This window comes from Rhopilema esculentum, unplaced genomic scaffold (assembly GCF_057945365.1).
Source record: "Rhopilema esculentum isolate cy_ngs unplaced genomic scaffold, ASM5794536v1 HiC_scaffold_37, whole genome shotgun sequence".
Taxonomy (NCBI): domain Eukaryota; kingdom Metazoa; phylum Cnidaria; class Scyphozoa; order Rhizostomeae; family Rhizostomatidae; genus Rhopilema; species Rhopilema esculentum.
This window is the reverse complement of record NW_028300848.1, coordinates 1,403,404-1,428,002: the sequence shown is the minus strand read 5'-3', so window position 1 is coordinate 1,428,002 and position 24,599 is coordinate 1,403,404. Positions and strand designations below refer to the sequence as shown.

General features: G+C 36.7%; 2 protein-coding genes across 5 annotated transcripts in view; both read left to right on the top strand.

The window, feature by feature from the left end:
- Positions 1–503: 503 nt before the first annotated feature.
- On the top strand, positions 504–21,176 carry LOC148957141 (uncharacterized). 2 transcript variants are annotated; one of them, XM_089115863.1, is made up of 6 exons: positions 504–1,439; positions 4,871–5,215; positions 7,323–7,646; positions 9,306–9,611; positions 10,958–11,082; positions 14,626–21,176. In XM_089115863.1, exons 1-5 carry the CDS (start codon positions 1,370–1,372, stop codon positions 11,065–11,067), a joined length of 1,155 nt encoding a protein of 384 aa, XP_088971989.1. In that variant the 5' UTR covers positions 504–1,369; the 3' UTR covers positions 11,068–11,082; positions 14,626–21,176. The 2 variants fall into 2 exon arrangements, with proteins under 2 accessions (XP_088971989.1, XP_088971988.1); XM_089115862.1 differs by lacking the exon at positions 14,626–21,176 and adding an exon at positions 12,142–13,516 and having other exon boundaries at positions 513–1,439.
- Positions 20,650–24,599, top strand: part of LOC148957140 (uncharacterized) — a 28,933-nt gene continuing 24,983 nt past the window's right edge. For 2 of the 3 annotated variants that reach the window (XM_089115860.1, XM_089115861.1), the window contains exon 1: positions 20,650–23,632. In XM_089115860.1, coding sequence (XP_088971986.1) covers positions 23,615–23,632 — 18 coding nt within the window. In that variant the 5' untranslated portion in view covers positions 20,650–23,614. The remainder of the gene's footprint in view (positions 23,633–24,599) is intronic. The other variant, XM_089115858.1, reaches the window with a different exon arrangement.

Genomic DNA, 24,599 nt, shown 5'->3' with positions numbered 1-24,599 from the left:
GCTATGTGAAATGCTTACAAGCTTGTTTGGAAGATTTACTTATGCATAGCCGCATAACAAAAGATTTGCTTGCGACCATGCTCTCCGAGATTACAATACTTTTTTTTGGTTATGCTAACATATCTTGACTATGAATTTAAGAATACTGCAATAAAATAAAAATTTTTGGAAAAGTTCGTGGATTATCCAGAAGTACATTCTTAGCAGTCAACTTAACATGACAATTCTGTGCAAAATAACTCGATATGGAAACCTTTGGGGAATTGTGTGGGTGCCACCCTATTCCCAACGATTAGATGGAATGTTTCGAAACGTGCAACTATGGTATGGTCCTCTCAGATTCTGTGAATTATTGCCACTATCTTCAAGAACAGAAGCGCAGTGAAGGGGAGGCAAGAATAGGCGAACGCCACTTCCCCTCAATTGCCAAAATGTCTTAAAGTATTGGCGTTTACCGGTGTTCCAAAGGGTGTGGACCTCCATTCTTCTCTTGCTCAACTCGCCTTTGCGCACCCACCCCCCCCCCCCACCTTACTGTTCAAGAAGGTAAGGCAAAAGGTATATGTAAATCACTTGACAGCACTTGGGGGGGTGATAACATAATGATTAGATTTGTGTCCCACACCCTTCAGGTGACTGGAAAATGATAGAAAAGCAAATTTTTAACCTTCAGTCAATATCCATTCTAGGTACGGTTTCTGGCCATCCCTAGAATAACATGCTTCTTGAATTTTCCTTCCTGCCAACCATACTGGCGGCCTTTACCAAACCCTTTTACACAGCCTAAATATTTTGGCCCCTCTGCTTTTAAATACACGTTTTTTTCTATAAGGCCGTTCCATTCACTTAGAGCTATCAAGTGTTTCATTGTGTAATGTCAAGTGTTTCATTTTCCCTCTTGACTGAATTTCAATTTTTTCATACATTAAACGTCTGTTACATTTTTGAATACAGTTGAATTTCTAAAATGAAACTGAACTGAATAGAATAAGGTAACATTCCTCTAAAAAGTTTGTGATCAGTGTCACAGTATCTAGAACTCTTACAAAAGTACGGGCGGATCTAGAGAAAACTTTAGTCGGAAGAAATTTTATTTCATTTTCACTAACAGGTTTTTGACATAATATAGGATACCCCTCCTTCAAAAGCATGACTTACAAGTAGCATAAAGCACCATTTGTTCTCATGGCGGTTTGTGGACTGGGCGCTAGTAGGCAATACCTTCGATTGAGGAAGGGTTGACCGTGTTAATCTAGGAGTTTTTTGTCAGTAGCACACATCCTGAAACTCAGACATCTTAGTTCATCAATTTAAGATTGGATACAATTTTTTTTCGAATCCATAATAGATTATTGTGCTAACAACGAAAATGGATCGATTTGTTTTGGAAATGATATTGTTCTGCACACTTGCCGCACTTCATGGGAAACTCTCAGTTGGTATGTACAATGTCAGTATTATTAAAAATGTCTTGAGGTTTTTAAGAGATTAAAAATCAGAAAGTAAATTGTATCTTTTATTCAACATGAAAATAACTTTGTTGGCTGACAAAGCATGCTTTAACTTAGTTGCAGTCAAAGGGCCCATTCGGGTTTGCACTACAGAACCATGACCTCCTCCCCTCCCCCCCCCTACTTTGTTGCGAAGCAAGTAGTTTAAAAGCTACAGTTAAAGAGGTAAGAAGCCTTGCCTCTTTCAAATTTGTGGCGCGGGCCCTGGAAACTGCATGAAAGACAGAAGCAAGTGCCAGCGCTAAATGTAGAGAGTTTTCCTCGTCCAATTCAACAAAAATTAGCAATCTAAGGCCCCGGATTACCCTTCACACGATACCAAATTCACGACCGGATTCATTTCGTATCGCAGCAATGCTAAATTTTAAGGTCAGGCCAAATCAATTTTTTCAGGCCAATTTTTCTGAAATTTGGCCATAAAGAGGCCAAGTTACCAACCCTCATCGTGAATTTGGTAGAAGACTGCCGTCAATCAAATGTCACAAATGACAGCGTGATGTTATCCTATGCCTTATATATTGTTGGTGTCGATGTCGGTGTTGTCGGTAAATATTTTCTTAATTGCCGTGGGATTGTCAACTTTGACAAAGTCGAAACAGATTGCGAACGGGCCCAATGTCTATTCTGTGACTTGGTAGATATTGATAGAGGTGGATTCAAAAAAAAAATTGACGAATTCCAGGCCAAGGGTCTATCAGAAAATGGCATTATTCATACAGAGGACTCCTGATATAAGGAACCCGGATACAATTAACCTCCCGGTATAGCGAACTAAATGTCTGGTTCCTTGGAATAAACTCCATAAAAATTCTTTCTTTATAATGAACTTTGGTTATTAGATTCCTTCATCATTAATACCCTAGACATAACGAACGTTTCACCTGATAATTTTATTTAGTTACTTCATGTAATATTTATGTTCATTTATCATTTTCTTTTGGGGGGATCTCTCTTAGGTGGGGGGGGAGAGGTGGGGGGAGAGGTGGGGATTTCTCATTATTGTCATTGGCAAAACATGCTGATGATACATTTCAAGCAATGGCTGATAGACTCAGAGCACGAGATGAAAGTTTGATCGAGTCAGAAATACTGCGAATGAGTACATTGAAGCTAACGAAAACCTTCTTACATATAGGCAATGAGCGATGATAAGAGGAACATATATGGAATATATATAAGAGGATAAAAAGATTTTCATTTTTAATGACTAACCGTTAGTAACATTTCAATTCAGCTTGGTTTTTTGGGGTTGAATGTGCACAGAAGTTAAAGATCCTAGGTTAGAGAGGCCTAAACAGGCCCATCGCAGGTTTTTCGTTATGTTCTGCAAAAAGATCTAAAAAATTATCGTTATATCGGGATTCCACGTTAATACGCTTGTGTCATGCCCTCAAGTTACACCAAGTCACACTACAGCCCATCTCTCCCCAACAACCCTTCATATCAATTCAAAGGAAGCATTTGCTATTTGGCTGCTAGGAGGTGGGTACCCTGGGTTCCAGAGCGTCAGTAAGAAATAGGGTGTCGAGGAAATAGGGGGTTGCGGGAGAGTGCGGAGGAGGGGAGAAGAGAGGAACCCAGGGTAGGAGGTGGGCTTTCATGTGTGCCAGTAAACATGTGATTATCCGCTGTGATAATCAAGCCGCTGTAGCCATGATTAATAAAGGCACTTCTGCTGCTAACCCTGTAGTAATGTCATGGCTTCGTCACCTGTTTCGGTTGTCAGCTATTTACAATTTTTGTCTCACTGTCCAGTATGTGCCTTAGTTGGAGAATGCCAGAGCTGATGCTATTTCTCGTATGCACTCAGGCCGTTCTCCGCTACATTTGTGTTCTCTGCTTTGTAAGGACTTCACCCCTACCCAGCTTCTTAGTGTGCTCCTAGTAGACCACATGTCGTCCAACAGCACCTCGTTCCAGGCACCGCGCAGCCATTGGGCTAGCAGGGGCTATAGCCCCTCCACTTTTTTGCGATAATACGTTCGAAAACGTTTTTGAAAGTTTACTCTAACTATGGTCTAACGCAACATTGAATAGTATTCTCCTAAGAAGTAGCAGGTTTTCTATACTGGGAACCCTTTTTGTTCATTTTCTTGGTCTTTTTCTTCATGTTTTATTCTCCCCAATCTAATTTTATCTATTTCTATAACTTCTGGTATCTTCCCTGAACCAGAGAATTACATGAAGACAGAAATCAGAAAGGTGAATACCAATCAAATCGGCATTTGAAAAATCATGTTTGCTTGTGGAAAAGAATTATTCCCTAATCTACCCAGTAAAATACGTAACTGCAAGTCAGTTACACTGCTACCAAGTTCCGGTTGCTGTGAGGATGTCATCTTGCAAAGGCCTATTGTGAAAATCACGCAGTTCCTTTGTCCTATGTTTACCTCGAATAATTTCGCTTGACGAAAAGTAGAAACTAGTTCAACTATTCGTCAAGCGAATTTTTCGATGTGCGAACGCTTTTCTCTCGATATTTTTTTCTGCGCATGTGTCGTCGCGAATTTTTCAGACGAACGCTGCAAAAAGCGTCAGTGGTGATTTGCCTTAAATGCAAGTGGCCTTCACAAGAGAGCGTTGGGTTCCCATTCCGGCCGACGCAGTGAGGCATCCTCCGCATTTCAAACAAATCTTTCAAACTAGTGGGGGACTGGAAATCAGATGCTGATGCAACAATTTGTGTGCTTTGGCATATTTTGCTTCCATTGATAAAAGCATTTTTGAGTAGTCAACAGTAATCAAGTAACGCCAAGATTTTTCTTTATTTATCTTTTTATCTTAAAGTTAAAAACCGAATTTTAAAGGTAGGCGTTTCCATCATTTTCCAGTGACATAAAAAGTGTGACACCAAAATCCAACTATTATCTAACACCTCGCACCACAATCCTGCCTCCCGTCCCTGACTATGCATCCAGCCTTCTTCAGACCTGAAGATTAATGAAATTGGCATAAAAATTACCGGTAAGCCATATTCCGAAATTTCACAACGAATTGCTCAATAGAGAGACAAACATTACATCAGGACCTTTTCGATACAGCTTTATATAAACATACATGGAAGTTGATACATGATTTAACACAATTCATAGTCATTGCCAGAGTCTAGAAAACAACGCGACCCTACGACCTCAGGTCGCGTATGAAGGTTTGGCAAAGACGGGGAATATTAGGAAAGAAAAGTTTTATCCAAAAAATTTTAAAAAGTAAAGAAAAGGGTTTTAAAAAAGCAAACCTTCTACAACAAATTGGCTAAAAGCTTTTTCGTCTGACACTCCTCAGAGCATAAAACGTCAGAATAAGCTACCAACGAAAAAAATTCGCTCTGTTGTAAATTATTCTTATGTGTTTTTTTGTAGATGGGCAGTCATTCATTCCTGCTGCTGGAACTTTTGTTGATAAGTTTGGAAAGAAATCTCAGAGCATCGACATTACTTGGACATACAACGTTAGCAGTCTTGATGGTGTCAGTATTTTATGTGGCTTTCCATCAGATTTTGTGGTCAGAAAGAAAGGTACTGCTGCAGCTTCTTTGGTTCCTAAATATCATGGCAGAGCTTCAGCTATTGATAATGTTGGCCAAAGAAAAATTGGATTTCAGCTTCTAAATATTGGTTTTGGCGATGCAAAAGATGTTTTTTGCATACTGTTTACAGCTGATCCTACCGTTTTTTACAGTGGAACTTACAAGCTAAAAATATGTGGTTTGTATATTTTTGTACTAAAGATTTTCTTATTTTCAAACATTGGTACATGGAAATCAGTTTAAACACATGGCTTAAATCTGCAGTTTCTTTCCCTCTTAAAGAAACATTGGCCACTGTAAATGACATGTGCCAGTTCAGATATGATTAATTTAAAATGTACATTTTGACTTTTATGAAAAAAGTTCAAGAAAACCTCCGATTTAGTTTTTTAAAGAAATTTTATCTCACTATTGTTGTGAAAGTCTTACCCAATTATTTCCATTTCTACAACCAAACCTTGTTCCAGTGTTGGACTATTTAAAGCCCTCATATATGTTCTCAAGCTGAAGAGTGATTCAATAAAAGGTGGGTCTTTGGGGGGGTATCAAATCCCGTGATTCCGCAAGAATATCTTGATATTACGGTAATACCAAATTTTCAAAATGAAAATTACCGAGCAAATTACAGTTTGAATTTTAATTAACTTCGTTTAAGTTTCGAGTAATTTCTTGGGAAATCTTCAAAATTCAAACATGTAATATAAGCTCATATATCGGCGGAAAGTTTACAATATATCAAAAACTCATCCGCCCACAAAATATGAAGATCATGCAGGGCCCCTTTTCATCAATCTTTCTAATATAAATTCTCTGAAAATGTCATCATATTAAGCTGACTTTCTACCCTGACTTTTTACTTCCTTGCAGTCTTCTTGATGGACACAACTAGCCTTATTCCCTTAGTGCTTTGAAGCTTAGTAGTTTTCTCCGTTGTGAAACAATTTTGTGAAAATGCTGTTTCACTCAATTTATTTATGATAGCAAATTTTTTACTGAATGTTGAATAAAAGTTTTCTATAAATTCTAGGGGTGTATTGCTAGGGGGTGGGGGGATGGGAGGCTGAGCAATGCGCTCACAAAAGATCAGATAATCCCTCAACAATTAATGTAATCCTCGACGGTTCATTATTTTCAGATTTCCCATCTTACCTTAGCATATAAACTTAAACGGCGCCGTACAAAAAGTTAATTTTTTGACTTGAGCTTCTTCCCCCTATTTAAGTATAATTTTTAACCCAAATTCACCTATCTGATGTTTTTATATCAAATCCTGTACTCAAAGTTTCAACAACATTTGTTATTTAAGCGGCAAAAAATGTTTAGAGAAGATTCATTATCATTGATGAATCAACTTTGGGGTTAAAATAAGTTTTAAAAACAAATATTAATGAAATTAAAATATGTTTCTTGTCACACTTTTATGTTCAGTGATGTTTTGCGTTGTTTGTTCTTGTCTTTTGCTTGTGGTGTTTTGGATCGTATTGTTTTGCGTTAGAGTATTCAATAGATATTTAAGCATAGAATTAATTGCCCCTAGAGGACTAGACTTGGTTTTTCGTTTGATCTAGGGAACAATATGATGTGGAAATTGTGGTTAATTTTATATCTATAAATTTGTTGTCTTTGGCTTTGGATCGCTTTTGCCATTTTATTCTTACTCGCGACATTTCTGAAAGTGGTAACCAAATTCCATGCTTAAATAGAATATTCAAGCAGTTACGCGATATTGCTCTACAATTCTGAAAGCTAAATCGAATCCAAAATAACTGTAAAGATCTAGGGAAATAATTCCCTTGAAAGTTTATCTAGCTTTATCCCTACAACCGAAAATACTCTTCTACTGTGCTTTGCAGTAACTGTAAGTTTATGGAGCCAACCCTGGCTAAAAAAAAGGACCACATAGATATGCCCAAACATAATCGGATGGATTTTGTTAAGACTGGTCAGAAGAAAGTATGAAGATTTTCAAACAATCTTTTGGTGGTACAAAACTTGTAAATGGCTTTGAAAAAAGCAACCATTTAGTAAACTAAAGCTTTTCGTCTTACACTCTTCAGAGTTTAAAACTTCAGAACATAGATCGAAAACTCTACGCTAAGAAATAATATATCAAGTTGTGGATCGCAATAGGCCAATCAGAAACACGAACACATGACTGTATAGGTTGACCAATCAGTGCCGCTTGCCTATCAGTGGAACTGAAACAGCCCAAATTGTTCTGGGTAACTCTTGCATTTGTTTACACAACTCTTGACTTCTTACCTCTTGATTTCCCTTTATTCCAGAGGTACCAGAGTTCCGAAACTGCTTGACTGAAGGAACAACATCCACTACTGGTCAAACTATTTTTGCTCTGCAAGAAGGCCAGACTTTAAACTCAACTTGCTATGTTTATGGCAACCCTGTTCCGAAGCTGTCATGTGGCACCTACGATGATAAAAATAATCAAGTTGGGCAAAATGCTGAGGTAACCGGGAATTTTACAACCCTCCCAATAAGCAGTCGTTTGCGTTTTTACAATCTTCAAAAAGGTGTGACCAAAGTAAGATGTGTTGCTGATGGAGGTCCTGCTGGAGAGATATCAATGGAAGTAAAAGTTCAAGTTGATCGTAAGTAACACATTTTTAATCCAAAAGTTTTCAGTGAACTGTTTTGATGCATATGTGCAGCACTCCAAACCGAAACATTCATTAGAAAATCCTTTTCTTGTTTTTGATACAACCAGCGTAAACCTATCTGACCTTGTTCATTTTTTAGCTTTTCGTAAATTTTTTTAGTAATTTCTGCCATCGAATATCTACTTATGTGTTAGAAAATGCAGTTACGTCCTTTATTCGTAAAAAACTGCTTACTAGAAAATTAAATGATTACGGTTACGATAAGGTTGTCAAAACTTCTGTTCTAGAGGGACGTAGACACAAAAAAGGGCGAAAAGAAACTCATTCATAAGAATTCGATGCTTTCCAATTTGTCAACGGCCAGAAAACTCACTTACTTAAGGAAAATTTGTCAAAATAGGGCAGAGGGTGGCTTCACTCACAGGTTTCAGCTAACCATTGTTGTTTGCCACATAAAACTTAGAAAAAGAATGATCACAACATTTCTTCTGGTCTGTCACTTCTTGATTAAGCAAACGAAAAGGGTATGAATTATTTTCCGCACGTCAAAAAGATTTTGGCAAGTTTCACGACAGCTTTTTCTTGAAACCACCAAAGCTAAATACAAGCCTGATTGGAATTGATTCAGTATGCTAGGATCCTGCTTTAGTTGGTTAGGTCAAAAAGAGTTTGAAGAATGTCCATAGGGAAGGAATCCTCGAAAATATGTTTGTTACTTCAAAAGGTAAACTTTTTTGAGTAGATTGTTTTTCTAAAACAAATTAACAGATATTAATGTATTCATGATTAATATAAAAAGATTCAAGAGCTTTTCTAATTCTCAAATGATTCCATGGAATGATTCAAATGGTCACTTGCATTTTACTTTAAACTCCAAAAATATTGGTTTTTTTGGGAAGCAGTGTCCACCAAGGGTTCTCTAGAGTAGCAAAGAAACGGGAAGGGTGGAAGGGTCGAAACTATCAGGGAGAGCTAGAAACCTTTTTTCAAAATGAAAAATGAGGAGAATTATTGAACAGGAATTTGGTAACAGAGAACACTGGTTATCGTTGAGCTGCAATAACCGCAATTTTAAACCTTTTCTATAGTTTAATTTCTCTGCTTTTCGAATACCTTTTGACAATGTAAATAGCGGACATTATTTTGTTGTTTATGTTTTCTGTTTTGTCGCGTGTAAAACAACAACCAAAACATGCGATTCTGCTATCGGGCAGCATTTACTGGAAAACCAGATTGTGCAAAAAACTATAATGGTGACATGTCTTGGATTATTGGTAAAGCCTGATCGTCGTTCTATCGAGAAGTTTTGGAATCTATCACATAAACATGAAAAAACCTATATTGTGTAGACAGAAGGAGTTTTTTTTACCTTAGGACTCCATTGCTAACAATTTCCACAGGCAAGCGGCACTGATTGGGCAACCTCAACTGTCATGTGCTCGCGTTTCTGATTGGCCTATTTTGATCAACAACTGGGTTTATATCTTTCCTAGAGTATAGTTTTTTCGATCTATGTTCCGACGTTTTATAATCTTAAGAATGTCAGACGAAAAGCTTTAGTATGACTCAAAATTTTTTCCAAGTCATTTTTAAATTTTGTACCACCAAAAGATTTTTTGGATAATCATTTTCGCTGTTTCTCTCTATCAGACGTCCCAACTGCTCCAGTGGAAGTACGATTGATTGAATCAACGTATACATCTATTATAATCGGATGGAGGAAGCCTGCCAGTCCAGGCTATTCAGGAATATCCAATTATCTTATGGAGTTGTTTTACCCAAATAGAACAGAGACAGTGCGAAATATGACCGTCACAGACGGAAGCCCCCTGCTTGAATACACTTTCCTTCATTTACACCATGACCAAGAATATAGAATTCGTATCTCTGCATACAATGCTGTTGGCAAAGGGGCATACGCTGAAGGGTCGTACAGGACGGTCCGGATAAAACCAGGTGGGTTTTTTGTGCCAAAATATTTTGGTCAGTTTGTTTGTCTCTCCTTTCTGCTGTATGGTACTTATGGGTTTCGAGAGCTCGAAACACTGTCCAGGAATGTCAAAATATTTTTGCTTGCCTACCACTCAAATATCTTGTTCCAAAGGTACACAACTTTTTAGAACAATGTGATTTAAACCCCGTTTGAACGATCCAACATTTACCCAATAATTGTATGTCACAAGTTACCTCTAGTTCCAAAATAGGTGTTGAATGTATTGTTGGGTAAATTTTGATCCGTTTGAACACCTCAACCAGCATTTGACTATTTTTTGCTTTCGCTGTTTGTTGTTATTTTGGAATGAATCGAACTGCCTTGCTTCACAAGTTTGAGTAGAAAAATGTTGCAGTGGATAATGTGCAGTTAAAATCAGAAATGTTGGATGAATTTGTGAAACAGTTCCAAAATCATCAAAGAATATTAAACATTTTTAACCAAAGTTAACTTACGTCAAGATCGCCAAACATCATGCAACTCTTTTGCCAAAACCAACTTTTTTGCCATCGTCCAACGAAGTCTAACATGGTTGGCTAAACTAGTGCAACATTTTATTCCAAACGTTGTTTGTTGGACTTAGGACGAGATGTTGCACTGGATTATAGTGATTAGTTTTTATAGATTGCACGACAGAAATCTGAAACTTATAAAAATGTAAATGGGTTCCGTAGCATTTCTGACCAACTACTTTAAATTTCTAAACTGCTCAAAGGTTTCTGATTGATAATGGCCTTTTAGAATAAACTAGCCTTGAGAGAAAACACATGAGTGAGATAAACTCTTTTTTATAAAAAACAGTACGATAAAGCTCATGCTGACTGTTGTTAATTTTTCGAAGATCTAAGGCTGGAATGTTTCAAATTTGTTTTAAATCAATAAGGTGTAAGCAGTGAAATTGGTAGCTTTTTCGCTTTAGTGAGGTGTTTAGGCCTCAGTTGCCTCAAAGTGAGCGAGATGTCCTTTACTTGCTGACAAATTTGAATATTCACCGAAAAAGCACCTACACATGGCTAAAATTTTATCATTGCCTTGTAGATGGGGGATTTGAAAACATATTCGTTGTGGGCAACATTTAGACGCGTTGGTGAAATGTCATCTACTTGAAATCAGAATACTTCCCATGTTGTGGACAGTAGGCCCAAGAAAACAAATTTTTGAAATTGGTTAACCAACCTTCGGTCTCAGTTGATTTTCTTTGATGTGCAGCCAGACAACTTCACTATTACTTTCAAGTCTAAAATTTATGCAAAGATATATTTCAGGGTGGGAACTGTGTATAATCTGAGATTTTATGTCACTTTTGTAGATGATGGTGGAAGATCTGGAGGGTCTACGCGCGATGGAACTACTGTTGGAATCGTCTTTGGTGTCATGCTGCCATTGTTCTCATTATCATCATTTTTTTCTTTGTACTGAAGAAGAGGCAAGAAAGTAAGTCATATTAAGTTTTCTTTCTTGCCCTATAGATTGGCAAAGTAAAACGTTCTAATCATTTCTTTTTAAAATTGTAAAATTTTGTCAACAAAACCTTAAAGAAAACTAAAAATTTCTCAACGAATTGACAGTTGAATATTTGTTCTTCTTATCATTTGGTTCGTCTAGTTATATTGGCAATTCGATTGATTCTTTGATGAGTTTAGAGTGGGGGGGGGGGGGGTCCTTTTCCCTTTGTTTCTTGTTTGGATGTCTTTGAACGAAACCGTGAGAATGATGAAGCCAACCAGTATGTTCCCCATTTTGATAGTCCCTCTCAACAAACTGACACAATCCGATATTGTAAAAAGAGCTGACATCATCGCGTTGTTCATACTTTCTAGTTCATTCTGATTATCAATGCGTACTTGATAGTACCTTAAATACATTTCTTAAAATAGTATCTAAGCCAAGATAGCCTCTAACCTAATTGCAACAAAAAATAACAATAACATTAATAAATCACAGCAACAAGTTGATAAATTACAGGTATTAATTGCGAATGGACAGAACCCAAGCTTAACTCTTCCTCCCTTCCTTCTCCCAGAAACAATATTGTTAGTACAGACAAATATCATACATGTAGCATAAATAAAGCACTATTCCTAACCTCCTTTGTCGTTTTATTGAAATCCAACGTCATTAAGACAGAGGGGTAAACCTGTGGTGTGTATGCAAGGACGGTTTTAAGTTGCAGTTCCTGGTTTGAGGCTAAAATCATGCTATTTGCTTGATAAAAGAGTCGAAAGAAAAAGTTGTAAACTTTTCTCTCTATTCTCAATTTAAAAAGTGAAGTTTGCTAATTTCAACTTTTTTTACAAATCTTAAATACCCACATTTTTTACACAGGCCCTTTCTGCTCCCATCCTAGGACAAGCTGAATTTTTTTCTACGTTTCATTTCTTGTACATGTGTGTATCTTTATACAATTGATAAAAATACGAGCCGCAGAATACCTGAGCCAGACTGTCATAGGTGTGCCAATTCGACCTAAATTCATACTTATTTCCTCAACAGAATAGAATTTCGAAGGTCCAATTCGCAACTTGAGATGCAGCAGCCGAAAAAATTCTTGCCTACTCTTCAGTTCCGTTTATTGGGCTGGCTGATATGGAATGTTGGATTTTTGTGATTTTTACGATTGCGTTCCAGATAATTTATGTTAAAGGTGATTTACAAAATGTGTTTATTTCTTCACTAACCAAATTTCTTTCTTTCCACCGAAAATTTTTAAATTTTCACCGAAATTTACCCAGACAAATTTTCCATCGAAAATAAATTCACCGGGATATTTGGCACCGAATTTTTCGTACGTAACGTATGGCAAATTGACTGAGAAAGCTATATTTCAGTCATTTTGCAATGGAATAAGCCTATTTTTTACAATTGGTCTAATTCTCGAAATTCTGTGAATTTTCGAAACTTTGCGATTCAACATATTTTTGACGGTAAAGTAGCCCTTAGAAGTTGGCTGGTCCAGATCTAATATCAGAAGCATCATTAGGCACGTTTTTGTGTTTTACGGGAGATTCACTCAAAACAGCCCCCCCCCCCCCACCCCTGAAATAAAATTCTCCAACATGAGTTTCAACCCGCCGGACAACAGAACCGCCAATGTTGGATAACCGTAAATCTTCAAATTGGCCCCCCCCCTCAAAAAGCCCCCCTCAAATAAGCCCCCATCCTAGAACTAAAAATTGTCAATAAGCCCCCACTGCTTCTGTGAATTCTCAAGTTGGAACTCCTCAAGTTGATGAATTTTGCCATCTGAGGCTGCCCCCCCCCCCTCGAATAAGCCCCCATCCAAAAATATCAAAAATGAATATGCCCTCAGAGGGCTAATCGAGGATTTGCGGTACATAAGAACTGTGTTTCTTGTATGCAATATACTTTTTTTTAAAGGTATCTAGGCCTCTAACCTAATTACAACCATAACATAACAATGAATTAGAGTAAATGTAACTTTAATTGTGGCTTGGAGTCAACATGCTTTCTTAAAAAGCCTCTCAATTTTCAAGGGTCGAGTAATTGAACTTAATAAAGCTCATTGCACATGTAATCTCAACTCCTTTGCATTTATGACACGAGATTTAGCGGATTATACTATCCAGATTCGCTAGTTCCACCTTATCTAAAGATATCTTTTGCTACGAATTTGCAATTATAAATATAGACAATCTTTATGAATTTGTATAGAGTTTAAATCGTAACTTGATGTCATAACGTAGCACAGTGGTGATCAGCACTGCTGGGCGTCAAATCTAGAAGCTGTAAGGAATTTGTGTCTCGTATCTTTGTGAAGTATTATATTTTAAAGGTACTTTATATTGTTTTCAGCTAGTGTCTTTTTATTTCTATTTTGAAGAAAAGAGAAGAATAAGTTAGACTTTCATGGTTATCTCTAATATAACTTGACTCTTCGGAATTCTTGCAATATCTTGAGCTTGACTTCGATTTCCAACAACAGCCTCGTTGTTTAACTGTTAATAAGCCTTCCTTTCAATACCTAGTAACTTGTGGTTGTGGCCTACATTAGAATGGTAACAGACGTCTTCGGATCGAATCAATATATAGGGTTGGAAAGGACTGGTTGGGTATATAGGGAAATATAAACAATTGTTTATGAAATTGGAAGTTTGTATTTAAAGAAGAATGCCTATTGCATTTATTATAATTTTCCGAAGCACATTTCCAATGCTTATAATCTGCTCAGTTAACGGACAAAAAGTTCTTTTAAAATATTGCAGCCTTCAAAGAACACTACGAAATTTCCACAACGTCTTGGTCCGTCAAACTGGGGTTGATTAATTTTTAGTTAATTCGTGCACTGACAAAGTCTATAATTTGCTGTATGAAAAAAGAAAAATCATAGAAAGCTTTAAGCTTTTTAAAGGAGATTTCGATTCGGACCAGTGCAGAAAGTTTTCTACAGTTGCTATAAATTTCCAAGGTTAGGGTATAAAAAGGTTTGCAATGCTCTGAATTTTCCCAGTTTTTCGATAGTTTTCTTTGTTGTTCTTAGTTTATCCATAGAGCCCAGAATATATTACGGTTCTCAGACAGGTAATACAACTGTATACCTCTAACTTAGGTTTTTGTAACTTTTATATACATATAAAGACTTTGTTGCTCCTGTGTAAGAGCTCTTCAAAGCCCTTACACAGGACTTTTCATTACGTAAGATATTACTTTAACTACTGCTTTTTTCTGATTTTTTGAAGTATGCACAAAAGCAGATACAAGAAAGAGTGAAAAATTTTTATCCTTTAGAGATCAAGGAAAAATCACGAATAGTATAAAAAAGGAATTTGAAGTCAATTGGCTTTATGGGGAGAAATTAAAAAACTTTTTTCAGCGTTTTCTCTTCTGTAGAATGGTCTATCGGGACCACAGATTAGTTAATAAATTTTTTTTCAAAAAACAGCAATTTCTGTTTGGTGAAACTTTATTACTTTATATTACTTTACATACTTTACACGCAGAATTCACTTTTACATTTAGAAGATTCTGCGAGTATAAGAAAAAAGACAGGTGCTGGATTAAAAACTGATTGCGAAAGTGGAAAACACATTTTTAGAAGAGTAAAAAGATGAATTCTAATTAAAGGTAATTTTTTCGGAATATACTTTCTCTGGGAATGATGGGCTGATAAGCTCGCTCCGGTACAATGCATCGGGACCGCACAACCATGCTTTGTACCGGGGCTAGCTTAATGTTATATGAAATGCTTATAAGCTTGTTTAGAATCATTTGTGCATAGCCGCATAACGAAAGGTTTGCTTACGACAATGCTCTGAAAACAATAATTCTTTTCCACTATGTTAACATATTTTGACTATGAAATAATAATAATGCAATTAAATAAAATTTGTCGAGAAATTTCGCGGAAAATCAAGAGGCATATTCTTAGCAGTCAACTGAACCTGGAAAATCTTTTCGGAAGTTGTGTTGGTGCCACTCTATCCACAACAATAAGGGGATGGAACGTTTAGAGAACACAAAACTATGGTCCTCTTAGCTTCTTTAAATTTTTGCCCCAATCTTCAAAAACTTTAGCCTGTGCGCAGACTCGACTGGTTTTACCAGAGATGCATTTAGTTGATCGGAAAATTCAGTATTTCTCTCTACTGGGAGAGAAACCCTAAATTTTCCGTTCAACAAAATTCATCGCCGGGAAAACCAGTCGCGTCTGCGCGCAGGCTGCAAAAACTTTTGCTCTCGTGAAATTTTACAATCATCATGTTGGGCGTAATGTAGGGTGAAATGTTGTATCGTTTGACCGGGGCTTTATTATAAAAATGTGTAGGTGTCACATGGGCCCCGCAGAATTTGAACGAGGAATCAATAAGGAGGAATTTTAGCGTTTATCCATAAATCTATAATCATGCAGATAAGCTTTGCTTCTTCGAAATAATATGGCTGTCACATCTAATTTTTCTGGACCACAATCAAATGAACACCTTTTCACATTCAGTAACTGAAATCGTCTCGAGGAAAACTATTCATTGTCCCTCATCGACGATGATACAAAAAGGAACAAGAAAACAACGGAAAATTCCGATATTAAAACGAAGATTCAGAGACAACTGTATTTTAGACAGATAAAATACAAGAAAATCGAATGAAACGTCACTACAATAAAAGTAGTAATTATTGTTATTTTACAACGATATCCCTTTACAACGTTCTTGGGGGCTTGAATTGATTATCAACGCTGATCAAATGCCTTCATAGATGTGTCATTAGATGCGGCTGTTGTATGTATACCATCCTTTATGTTATTAGATGTGAAGTATGTGTAACATTTGCATAAATATTTGCTTTGGAGAAGCCCAGGGGGGGGGATCTTAGCAGTGGCAATTACCTCTTCCCCCACTTTTTTTCAAAACATGGTCCACATATTTCTTCTAGAAATTGATTAAAAAGTGTGACATTGCAAGGTAGGGGTAGATCAAAGCACTGAAACGAGGCAAAAAGGGTGTGACCTTGCTGGCAACGCCCATTATCTTCCCACTCTGCAGTAGATGGCGCCGCCACTGAACCTAAGCATGATCCCTTGTGAACGCCGCACAAAACTTCCGCAGTCATTGACTTTTGACCGTTTACAGAAACCAAAACTGCTTACATCCACCTCACTTAGCTAAGTTTGACTTAAAACCATTCTCTTACTTTTTCTTTGATACCATATTTGAAAAATTTACTTTTCAACATTTTGTGGTCAACTCATTTGCGTGCCTATATGCCAGAGAAACGACAGAAATAGGTTATTAACAGGGACGTAGCTAGCAGGAAAGTGTAGGAGGATGTAACAGCCCCAATTCTTCATGTTTTTGTCGGTAAATCTTCAGTTGGTCCACACAATCTTTAGTTGGTCGGTAAAAACGCATATAGGCAGGTTAAATAGCATGTAATTTTCCTTATGTATGTCATCGTCGGTAAATTTAACACGTGATGACCCTCAGCCTCCCAGTCTTGAAGATCATGCGAAACGACATTTTAGGAAACAATATTAAAGAAAAGGATTTTGAAACATAGGACCCATTCATATCTCACGTTTTGCAACAGGATGGATAGGGACGCCTGAGCAGAGTTTGGGGTTGGGGATAGTAAACTTTCATGGTAGTTTTTCCACCATTATCTTTTATGCAACAACCTGAATATCATACTGCAGCAAAAATGTGAAGGGGCTATAGCCCACCCCCTCTGACGTGCCTGATCTTCAGTTTCATGCTAACACTGATCTGTTAATAATGTTAATGACTATCCAGCTTGACTCCATACCAATCTTCTCAATCAATTATATATTAGGTATAAACCTCGACCATTTTAACATATTTTCCAATGGCGTCCAATGTCAAACGTCCAGTGTATTTACCGTATATGTATATGTTGTATTTTATTGTGTATGTATTATTATAATCTAGTATATGCATATGTAGTGTTATAGTTTGATTATTAGTCATATTTAGATACATGTCATATCCCAGGGGGCAGTCTTGATAAATTGCTTTTCCTGAGTTCCGTCCGAAAATCAAAATTTTCCCTGTCCGGACATGAGTCTGGACACCCTAAACAAGACTGTCCCCGATACCCTAAACACAGTCTGTGTGTGAACTATGAGTGCTGTGTTCCTTACACGAAAGAATTTAACTACGTAAGTTTCCTGACAATCCTCTAAAAAATTGATTAATTTTTTCGCCCCTGGGAACAGTACGAGTGTTTTGTGTTGATAATACAGTACTAAAGGGGCACAATGACGTGCCCTTGAAATAAGAATGTTCTAGGGGGCGTTACCCTGGGTACCAGACTCACTATATATAAAATAAAATAGAGAGTCTGGTCTAGTGCGCCCCATTCTCGTTCTGGTGTGCTGATATTAACCAATCAAGAGCGAGTGTGCAGATTTCTGTACGTTCAAAGGTCACAGCGAAACAATAAACTTAGCTCTGGTGTAAAACATTGACCAGAACACAACATAAATAAATGCTAGCGACCGTAACGATTGAGTTTGAAGATGCTGTTAAAACCGTACTCGAAGAATATTTTCCGCATGTTCTGAAACTAAACACAGAACAGCATGTTCTGAAACGAAAGCCTTGTTTGTAGAGAGAAGAGACACCTTCGCCATATTGCCAACTTGCTTTGGAAAGTCTCTGATATTTCAGGCTGTGCCTCTCATTGCAAAGAAATTAGGCCTTGTAGTGAAATGCAGTAAATAAGAAACACCGCAAGGCGCCGAGAACAAACAACAACAAACACAAGTAAATCAGTTATGGCTAATATTTCGCCCGGCATACGGGGCTTCGCTTGTCGTATTGGCCTTATTTGCTGTGGTGAACTTCCAACATGATGATTCTAACCACCGCAGTGTCCAAGCGCGCTGCCTTCACAGTGAGGAAGTAGACTTTGAAAGTACACACAATTTATGAGGAAATTTACAAAAGACTTATTTTAAGTTGCATACGAAATTTAATAATGATAAACATTTAATAACTGCACTGTGCTAACTTTAATTTGATGCTTCGCACATGTTTTTGCTGACAAATGGCGTTTTAAACCTGATTTGATTGGAATCTTGAGGCAGAAAAGTCTATTACCAGACTGTATTAATAATGTCGACTTAACAGAACTATATAAGATACATTTGCTTGAAGATTTCCCAAAACTCCTCTGACTACTGAGTACCTTTGTTATTTATCCGACAGTTTTGTTTCACAGGCCTAGTCTGTGAAATAGACTTCAGTTCTTTCAAGTAAGTTCACCAGAACGAGAATGGGGCGCACTAGACCAGACTCTCTATTATTTTATATAGTGAGTCTGGTACCCAGGGTAATAGGCTACTAGCTCGGTGAATGATTTGCCAGTTACTATCGTGGCAAGCGAAAATGTTGGCCGATAAACTCTTTTCAGCTCAGGCGCGGATCTAGCCAAATTTTTGACCAGTTTTGGTGTACTTTATCCCATTACAGCCCTGTGTTTTTGTCCACACTTTCATCTAATATGTCAAAATTTTACTCCATCCAGCATGGCCTTTGATCCTCTTCTTGCAACTTCGATTCTAATTTTCATGAATAGACAGGGAATTTTGTAGAAAAAACTAGCAAACTGCCTAACCTCAAATTTTATTTCATATTCTTACTAAATCGACCATGGAGATTCCAAATCCAAGATGGGCCAAAAAAAAATTATCATCGGAAGTTACTGTTTTTGATGACGTCATCAGAAAAAGAGAAAAATCTTTAAAAATCGGCCAAGGACACGAACTCAACTTTTTTGGCATTTTTGCACTAAATTAACTATGCAGATTTCAAATCTGAGATGAAATGAAAAATATCTTGAACGGAAGTCAAATTTTGTGATGACGTCATCAACTTGGAGAAAATTCACTTTGAACCTTTTTAATTGTTTTCTCGCAACTATCATTGTCAAATATGTTCCATATTCGAATTGCACACATTCAGTGCTTTTAAAAGATGTATTGAATTTCTATTATACTTACTTTTAAACGTTCTTTTATGACGTCATCATCATTTTATGACGTCATCGCCTTTTAAAGGTAATTGAATAACGCGTGAAAGGATGCCTAAAAATCTTTAGCTAGTTAAAATAGTAATTCAAAATTAAATTTCGTTGTATAGAAAATGATATGGATCCATTCATCCTTCATCACTGTCTCCTTTGCTGGAACTCCAGAAGAAAATGTAGTTCCACTCATCATCGTCTGCTTTAAGCTGATCACCTAATTTTTCCCATGGTCTAGTCCTCATTGGTTACGGAATTTTCTTCGATTTCATCACTAGAGCGCTGCAGATCTTGCAGTTTTTTTAGCGGAGGGTGTGCGGGGCCCTGCACAAGATGAACATAATTTGTGTGAAAAAAATTTTGGAATTATTTTGCTGACTCCAGTATTTTCTGCAGATATTCACAGCTTTTTTAACGTTGAAGATCGGATATTTTTGTCATCAAGCCGTTAAGAAACGTTTTTCTCTGTATATCCTCTTCGTGCCATTTCTTATTTATTTTTCAAATGTATGTTCAAAATTAGAATATGTAAAGAAATTTTTTTCCCATAAACCGCACTAATACCACCTGTAGGCCAGATCATTCTTTCCATCGTATGTCTAACCAAAGCTTAAAGGCAATTTCTCTTACAATCTTCTTTTGATAATGTAACCTATAGTAAATGCTTGTGTCAACCAGTATGGATCTGGTTGTAGAGCTTCTGATTATCTGTTTTTCATTGCCTTGCGAATTCTTAATTTTATCTGCACAAATGTTTCATCACATTTCCCTTTGTATGATTATTTTTGCACAAATTTTATCGCTTTCGTGAGAATGTCTTTGCAGATTTCCTGTCTCATCCTAACTCTCTCGAGCAATTTTCCCTTTCCAGAACACTCCTAAAGCTTTTTAAAATGTTAGCTTTCCTTACAACAAACATTACCAGTGTTGTTTCGCAGCCAATAACTGCATGAACAGCCGGTAGAGTTTTGGAACTATCGAAACACAGGTAATATACGACGTTCCAAAATTAACGTACTTCTCGTTGTCAACCTTTAAGGAATATTTCCTTGAAGGCTTTTCACAAAATAAGCAGAAAACTACATTAGTGTCCTTTCGACAACTAATAAATTTTATCGATGAGGAAAGAATGGAATATCAAGTGGATGTCAGCCTCTTCATAGCTGCAATTAAGCAAGTATGTCGTGGAATCTTTGATTATCATTAAGGTTTGTTATTTATTGGTAAACTCGAGTGCTTTCAAAATTAACTGCTTGGACTGAAAGGACACTAATGTAGTTTATCTGCTTATTGTGTGAAAAGCCTTCAAGGAAATATTCCTTAAAGGTTGACAACGAGAAGTACGTTAATTTTGGAACGTCGTATCTTACCTGGGTTTAGATAGTTCCAAAAATCTACCGGCTGTTCATGCAGTTATTGGCTGCGAAACAAGACCAGTAATATTGTTGTAAGGAAAGCTAACATTTTAAAAAGCTTTAGGAGTGTTCTGGAAAGGGAAAATTGCTCGAGAGAGTTAGGATGAGACAGGAAATCTGCAAAGACATTCTCACGAAAGCGATAAAATTTGTGCAAAAATAATCATACAAAGGGAAATGTGATGAAACATTTGTGCAGATAAAAGTAAGAACTCGCAAGGCAATGAAAAACAGATAACCAGAAGCTCTACAACCAGATCCATACTGGTTGACACAAGCATTTACTATAGGTTACATTATCAAAAGAAGATTGTAAGAGAAATTGCCTTTAAGCTTTGGTTAGACATACGATGGAAAGAATGATCTGGCCTACAGGTGGTATTAGTGCGGTTTAAAGGAAAAAAATTTCTTTACATATTCTAATTTTGAACATACATTTGATAAATAAATAAGAAATGGCACGAAGAGGATATACAGAGAAAAACGTTTCTTAACGGCTTGATGACAAAAATATCCGATCTTCAACGTTAAAAAAGCTGTGAATATCTGCAGAAAATACTGGAGTCAGCAAAATAATTCCAAAATTTTTTTCACACAAATTATGTTCATCTTGTGCAGGGCCCCGCACACCCTCCGCTAAAAAAACTGCAAGATCTGCAGCGCTCTAGTGATGAAATCGAAGAAAATTCCGTAACCAATGAGGACTAGACCATGGGAAAAATTAGGTGATCAGCTTAAAGCAGACGATGATGAGTGGAACTACATTTTCTTCTGGAGTTCCAGCAAAGTAGACAGTGATGAAGGATGAATGGATCCATATCATTTTCTATACAACGAAATTTTAATTTCGAATTACTTTTTTAACTAGCTAAAGATTTTTAGGCATCCTTTCACGCATTATTCAATTACCTTTAAAAGGCGATGACGTCATAAAATGATGATGACGTCATGAAAGAACGTTTAAAAGTAAGTATAATAGAAATTCAATACATCTTTTAAAAGCACTGAATGTGTGCAATTCGAATATGGAACATATTTGACAATGATAGTTGCGAGAAAACAATTAAAAAGGTTCAAAGTGAATTTTCTCCAAGTTGATGACGTCATCACAAAATTTGACTTCCGTTCAAGATATTTTTCATTTCCTCTCAGATTTGAAATCTGTATAGTTAATTTAGTGCAAAAATGCAAAAAAAATGAGTTCGAGTCCTTGGCCGATTTTTAAAGATTTTTTATCATTTTTTTTGATGACGTCATCAAAAACAGTAACTTCCGGTGATAATTTTTTTTGGCCCATCTTGGATTTGGAATCTCTATGGTCGATTTAGTAAGAATGTGAAATAAAATTTGAGGTTAGGCAGTTTGCTAGTTTTTTCTACAAAATTCCCTGTCTAGAATTTTTCCGAGAAAACACGTCAACTCCCCTTAATATAAAAACCTCAGATTCTTATTTGCATCCGTATTCCATTTTGTATCATTTTGTTTTCAAGCGTCCATCCTTTCGAGCTATGGATATCGATATCGAGTATGCTTTTTAGTCGCCGGTTTTTCTCGCATTAGGGAAATATATGGGCGCCGGTTTTCACAGGTTTTCAGAAAACAATAGCCACCAGTTTCAATATTGGCGCATAGATAGCATACTCCAAGCTGTCACATCGAATGGCTGCTGATTTGCTCGATTTTGAATGAGATAAAAGAGAAAGTAGAAAGCTGGGAACTCTGTCAAACTCTTGTGAAGGTTCAATTCAGTATATAAACAGAAAAACTGTAGTCAGTCAGGGAGAAATGCAGCAATTGTTGCAATTGAAATTTAGATCAAAAATTCAAGATTTAAAAAGAAACATAGCTCTTAGGACTTGACCGGTTTTTTGAAACCTGTGCAACCGGCCTAGATCAGCGCCTGGAGCTAGTCTAATTATTAGTACTGTAGTGCTTTTTGTACCTATTCTGCTTTTGCTCACAATGCACATCAATACTTCATTTTTAGAAAATTTGTAAAGGAACTCGCTCGAGGAAGTTTTGGCTTGTGGTGCAGGTTGGCATGTGGTGCAGAATGTACAGTATGTAATTTGTGATATATTCTTCTTGGAGTTGTCCGCTACCATATTGGCTGCGAAACAAGACCAGTAATATTGTTGTAAGGAAAGCTAACATTTTAAAAAGCTTTAGGAGTGTTCTGGAAAGGGAAAATTGCTCGAGAGAGTTAGGATGAGACAGGAAATCTGCAAAGACATTCTCACGAAAGCGATAAAATTTGTGCAAAAATAATCATACAAAGGGAAATGTGATGAAACATTTGTGCAGATAAAAGTAAGAACTCGCAAGGCAATGAAAAACAGATAACCAGAAGCTCTACAACCAGATCCATACTGGTTGACACAAGCATTTACTATAGGTTACATTATCAAAAGAAGATTGTAAGAGAAATTGCCTTTAAGCTTTGGTTAGACATACGATGGAAAGAATGATCTGGCCTACAGGTGGTATTAGTGCGGTTTAAAGGAAAAAAATTTCTTTACATATTCTAATTTTGAACATACATTTGATAAATAAATAAGAAATGGCACGAAGAGGATATACAGAGAAAAACGTTTCTTAACGGCTTGATGACAAAAATATCCGATCTTCAACGTTAAAAAAGCTGTGAATATCTGCAGAAAATACTGGAGTCAGCAAAATAATTCCAAAATTTTTTTCACACAAATTATGTTCATCTTGTGCAGGGCCCCGCACACCCTCCGCTAAAAAAACTGCAAGATCTGCAGCGCTCTAGTGATGAAATCGAAGAAAATTCCGTAACCAATGAGGACTAGACCATGGGAAAAATTAGGTGATCAGCTTAAAGCAGACGATGATGAGTGGAACTACATTTTCTTCTGGAGTTCCAGCAAAGTAGACAGTGATGAAGGATGAATGGATCCATATCATTTTCTATACAACGAAATTTTAATTTCGAATTACTTTTTTAACTAGCTAAAGATTTTTAGGCATCCTTTCACGCATTATTCAATTACCTTTAAAAGGCGATGACGTCATAAAATGATGATGACGTCATGAAAGAACGTTTAAAAGTAAGTATAATAGAAATTCAATACATCTTTTAAAAGCACTGAATGTGTGCAATTCGAATATGGAACATATTTGACAATGATAGTTGCGAGAAAACAATTAAAAAGGTTCAAAGTGAATTTTCTCCAAGTTGATGACGTCATCACAAAATTTGACTTCCGTTCAAGATATTTTTCATTTCCTCTCAGATTTGAAATCTGTATAGTTAATTTAGTGCAAAAATGCAAAAAAAATGAGTTCGAGTCCTTGGCCGATTTTTAAAGATTTTTTATCATTTTTTTTGATGACGTCATCAAAAACAGTAACTTCCGGTGATAATTTTTTTTGGCCCATCTTGGATTTGGAATCTCTATGGTCGATTTAGTAAGAATGTGAAATAAAATTTGAGGTTAGGCAGTTTGCTAGTTTTTTCTACAAAATTCCCTGTCTAGAATTTTTCCGAGAAAACACGTCAACTCCCCTTAATATAAAAACCTCAGATTCTTATTTGCATCCGTATTCCATTTTGTATCATTTTGTTTTCAAGCGTCCATCCTTTCGAGCTATGGATATCGATATCGAGTATGCTTTTTAGTCGCCGGTTTTTCTCGCATTAGGGAAATATATGGGCGCCGGTTTTCACAGGTTTTCAGAAAACAATAGCCACCAGTTTCAATATTGGCGCATAGATAGCATACTCCAAGCTGTCACATCGAATGGCTGCTGATTTGCTCGATTTTGAATGAGATAAAAGAGAAAGTAGAAAGCTGGGAACTCTGTCAAACTCTTGTGAAGGTTCAATTCAGTATATAAACAGAAAAACTGTAGTCAGTCAGGGAGAAATGCAGCAATTGTTGCAATTGAAATTTAGATCAAAAATTCAAGATTTAAAAAGAAACATAGCTCTTAGGACTTGACCGGTTTTTTGAAACCTGTGCAACCGGCCTAGATCAGCGCCTGGAGCTAGTCTAATTATTAGTACTGTAGTGC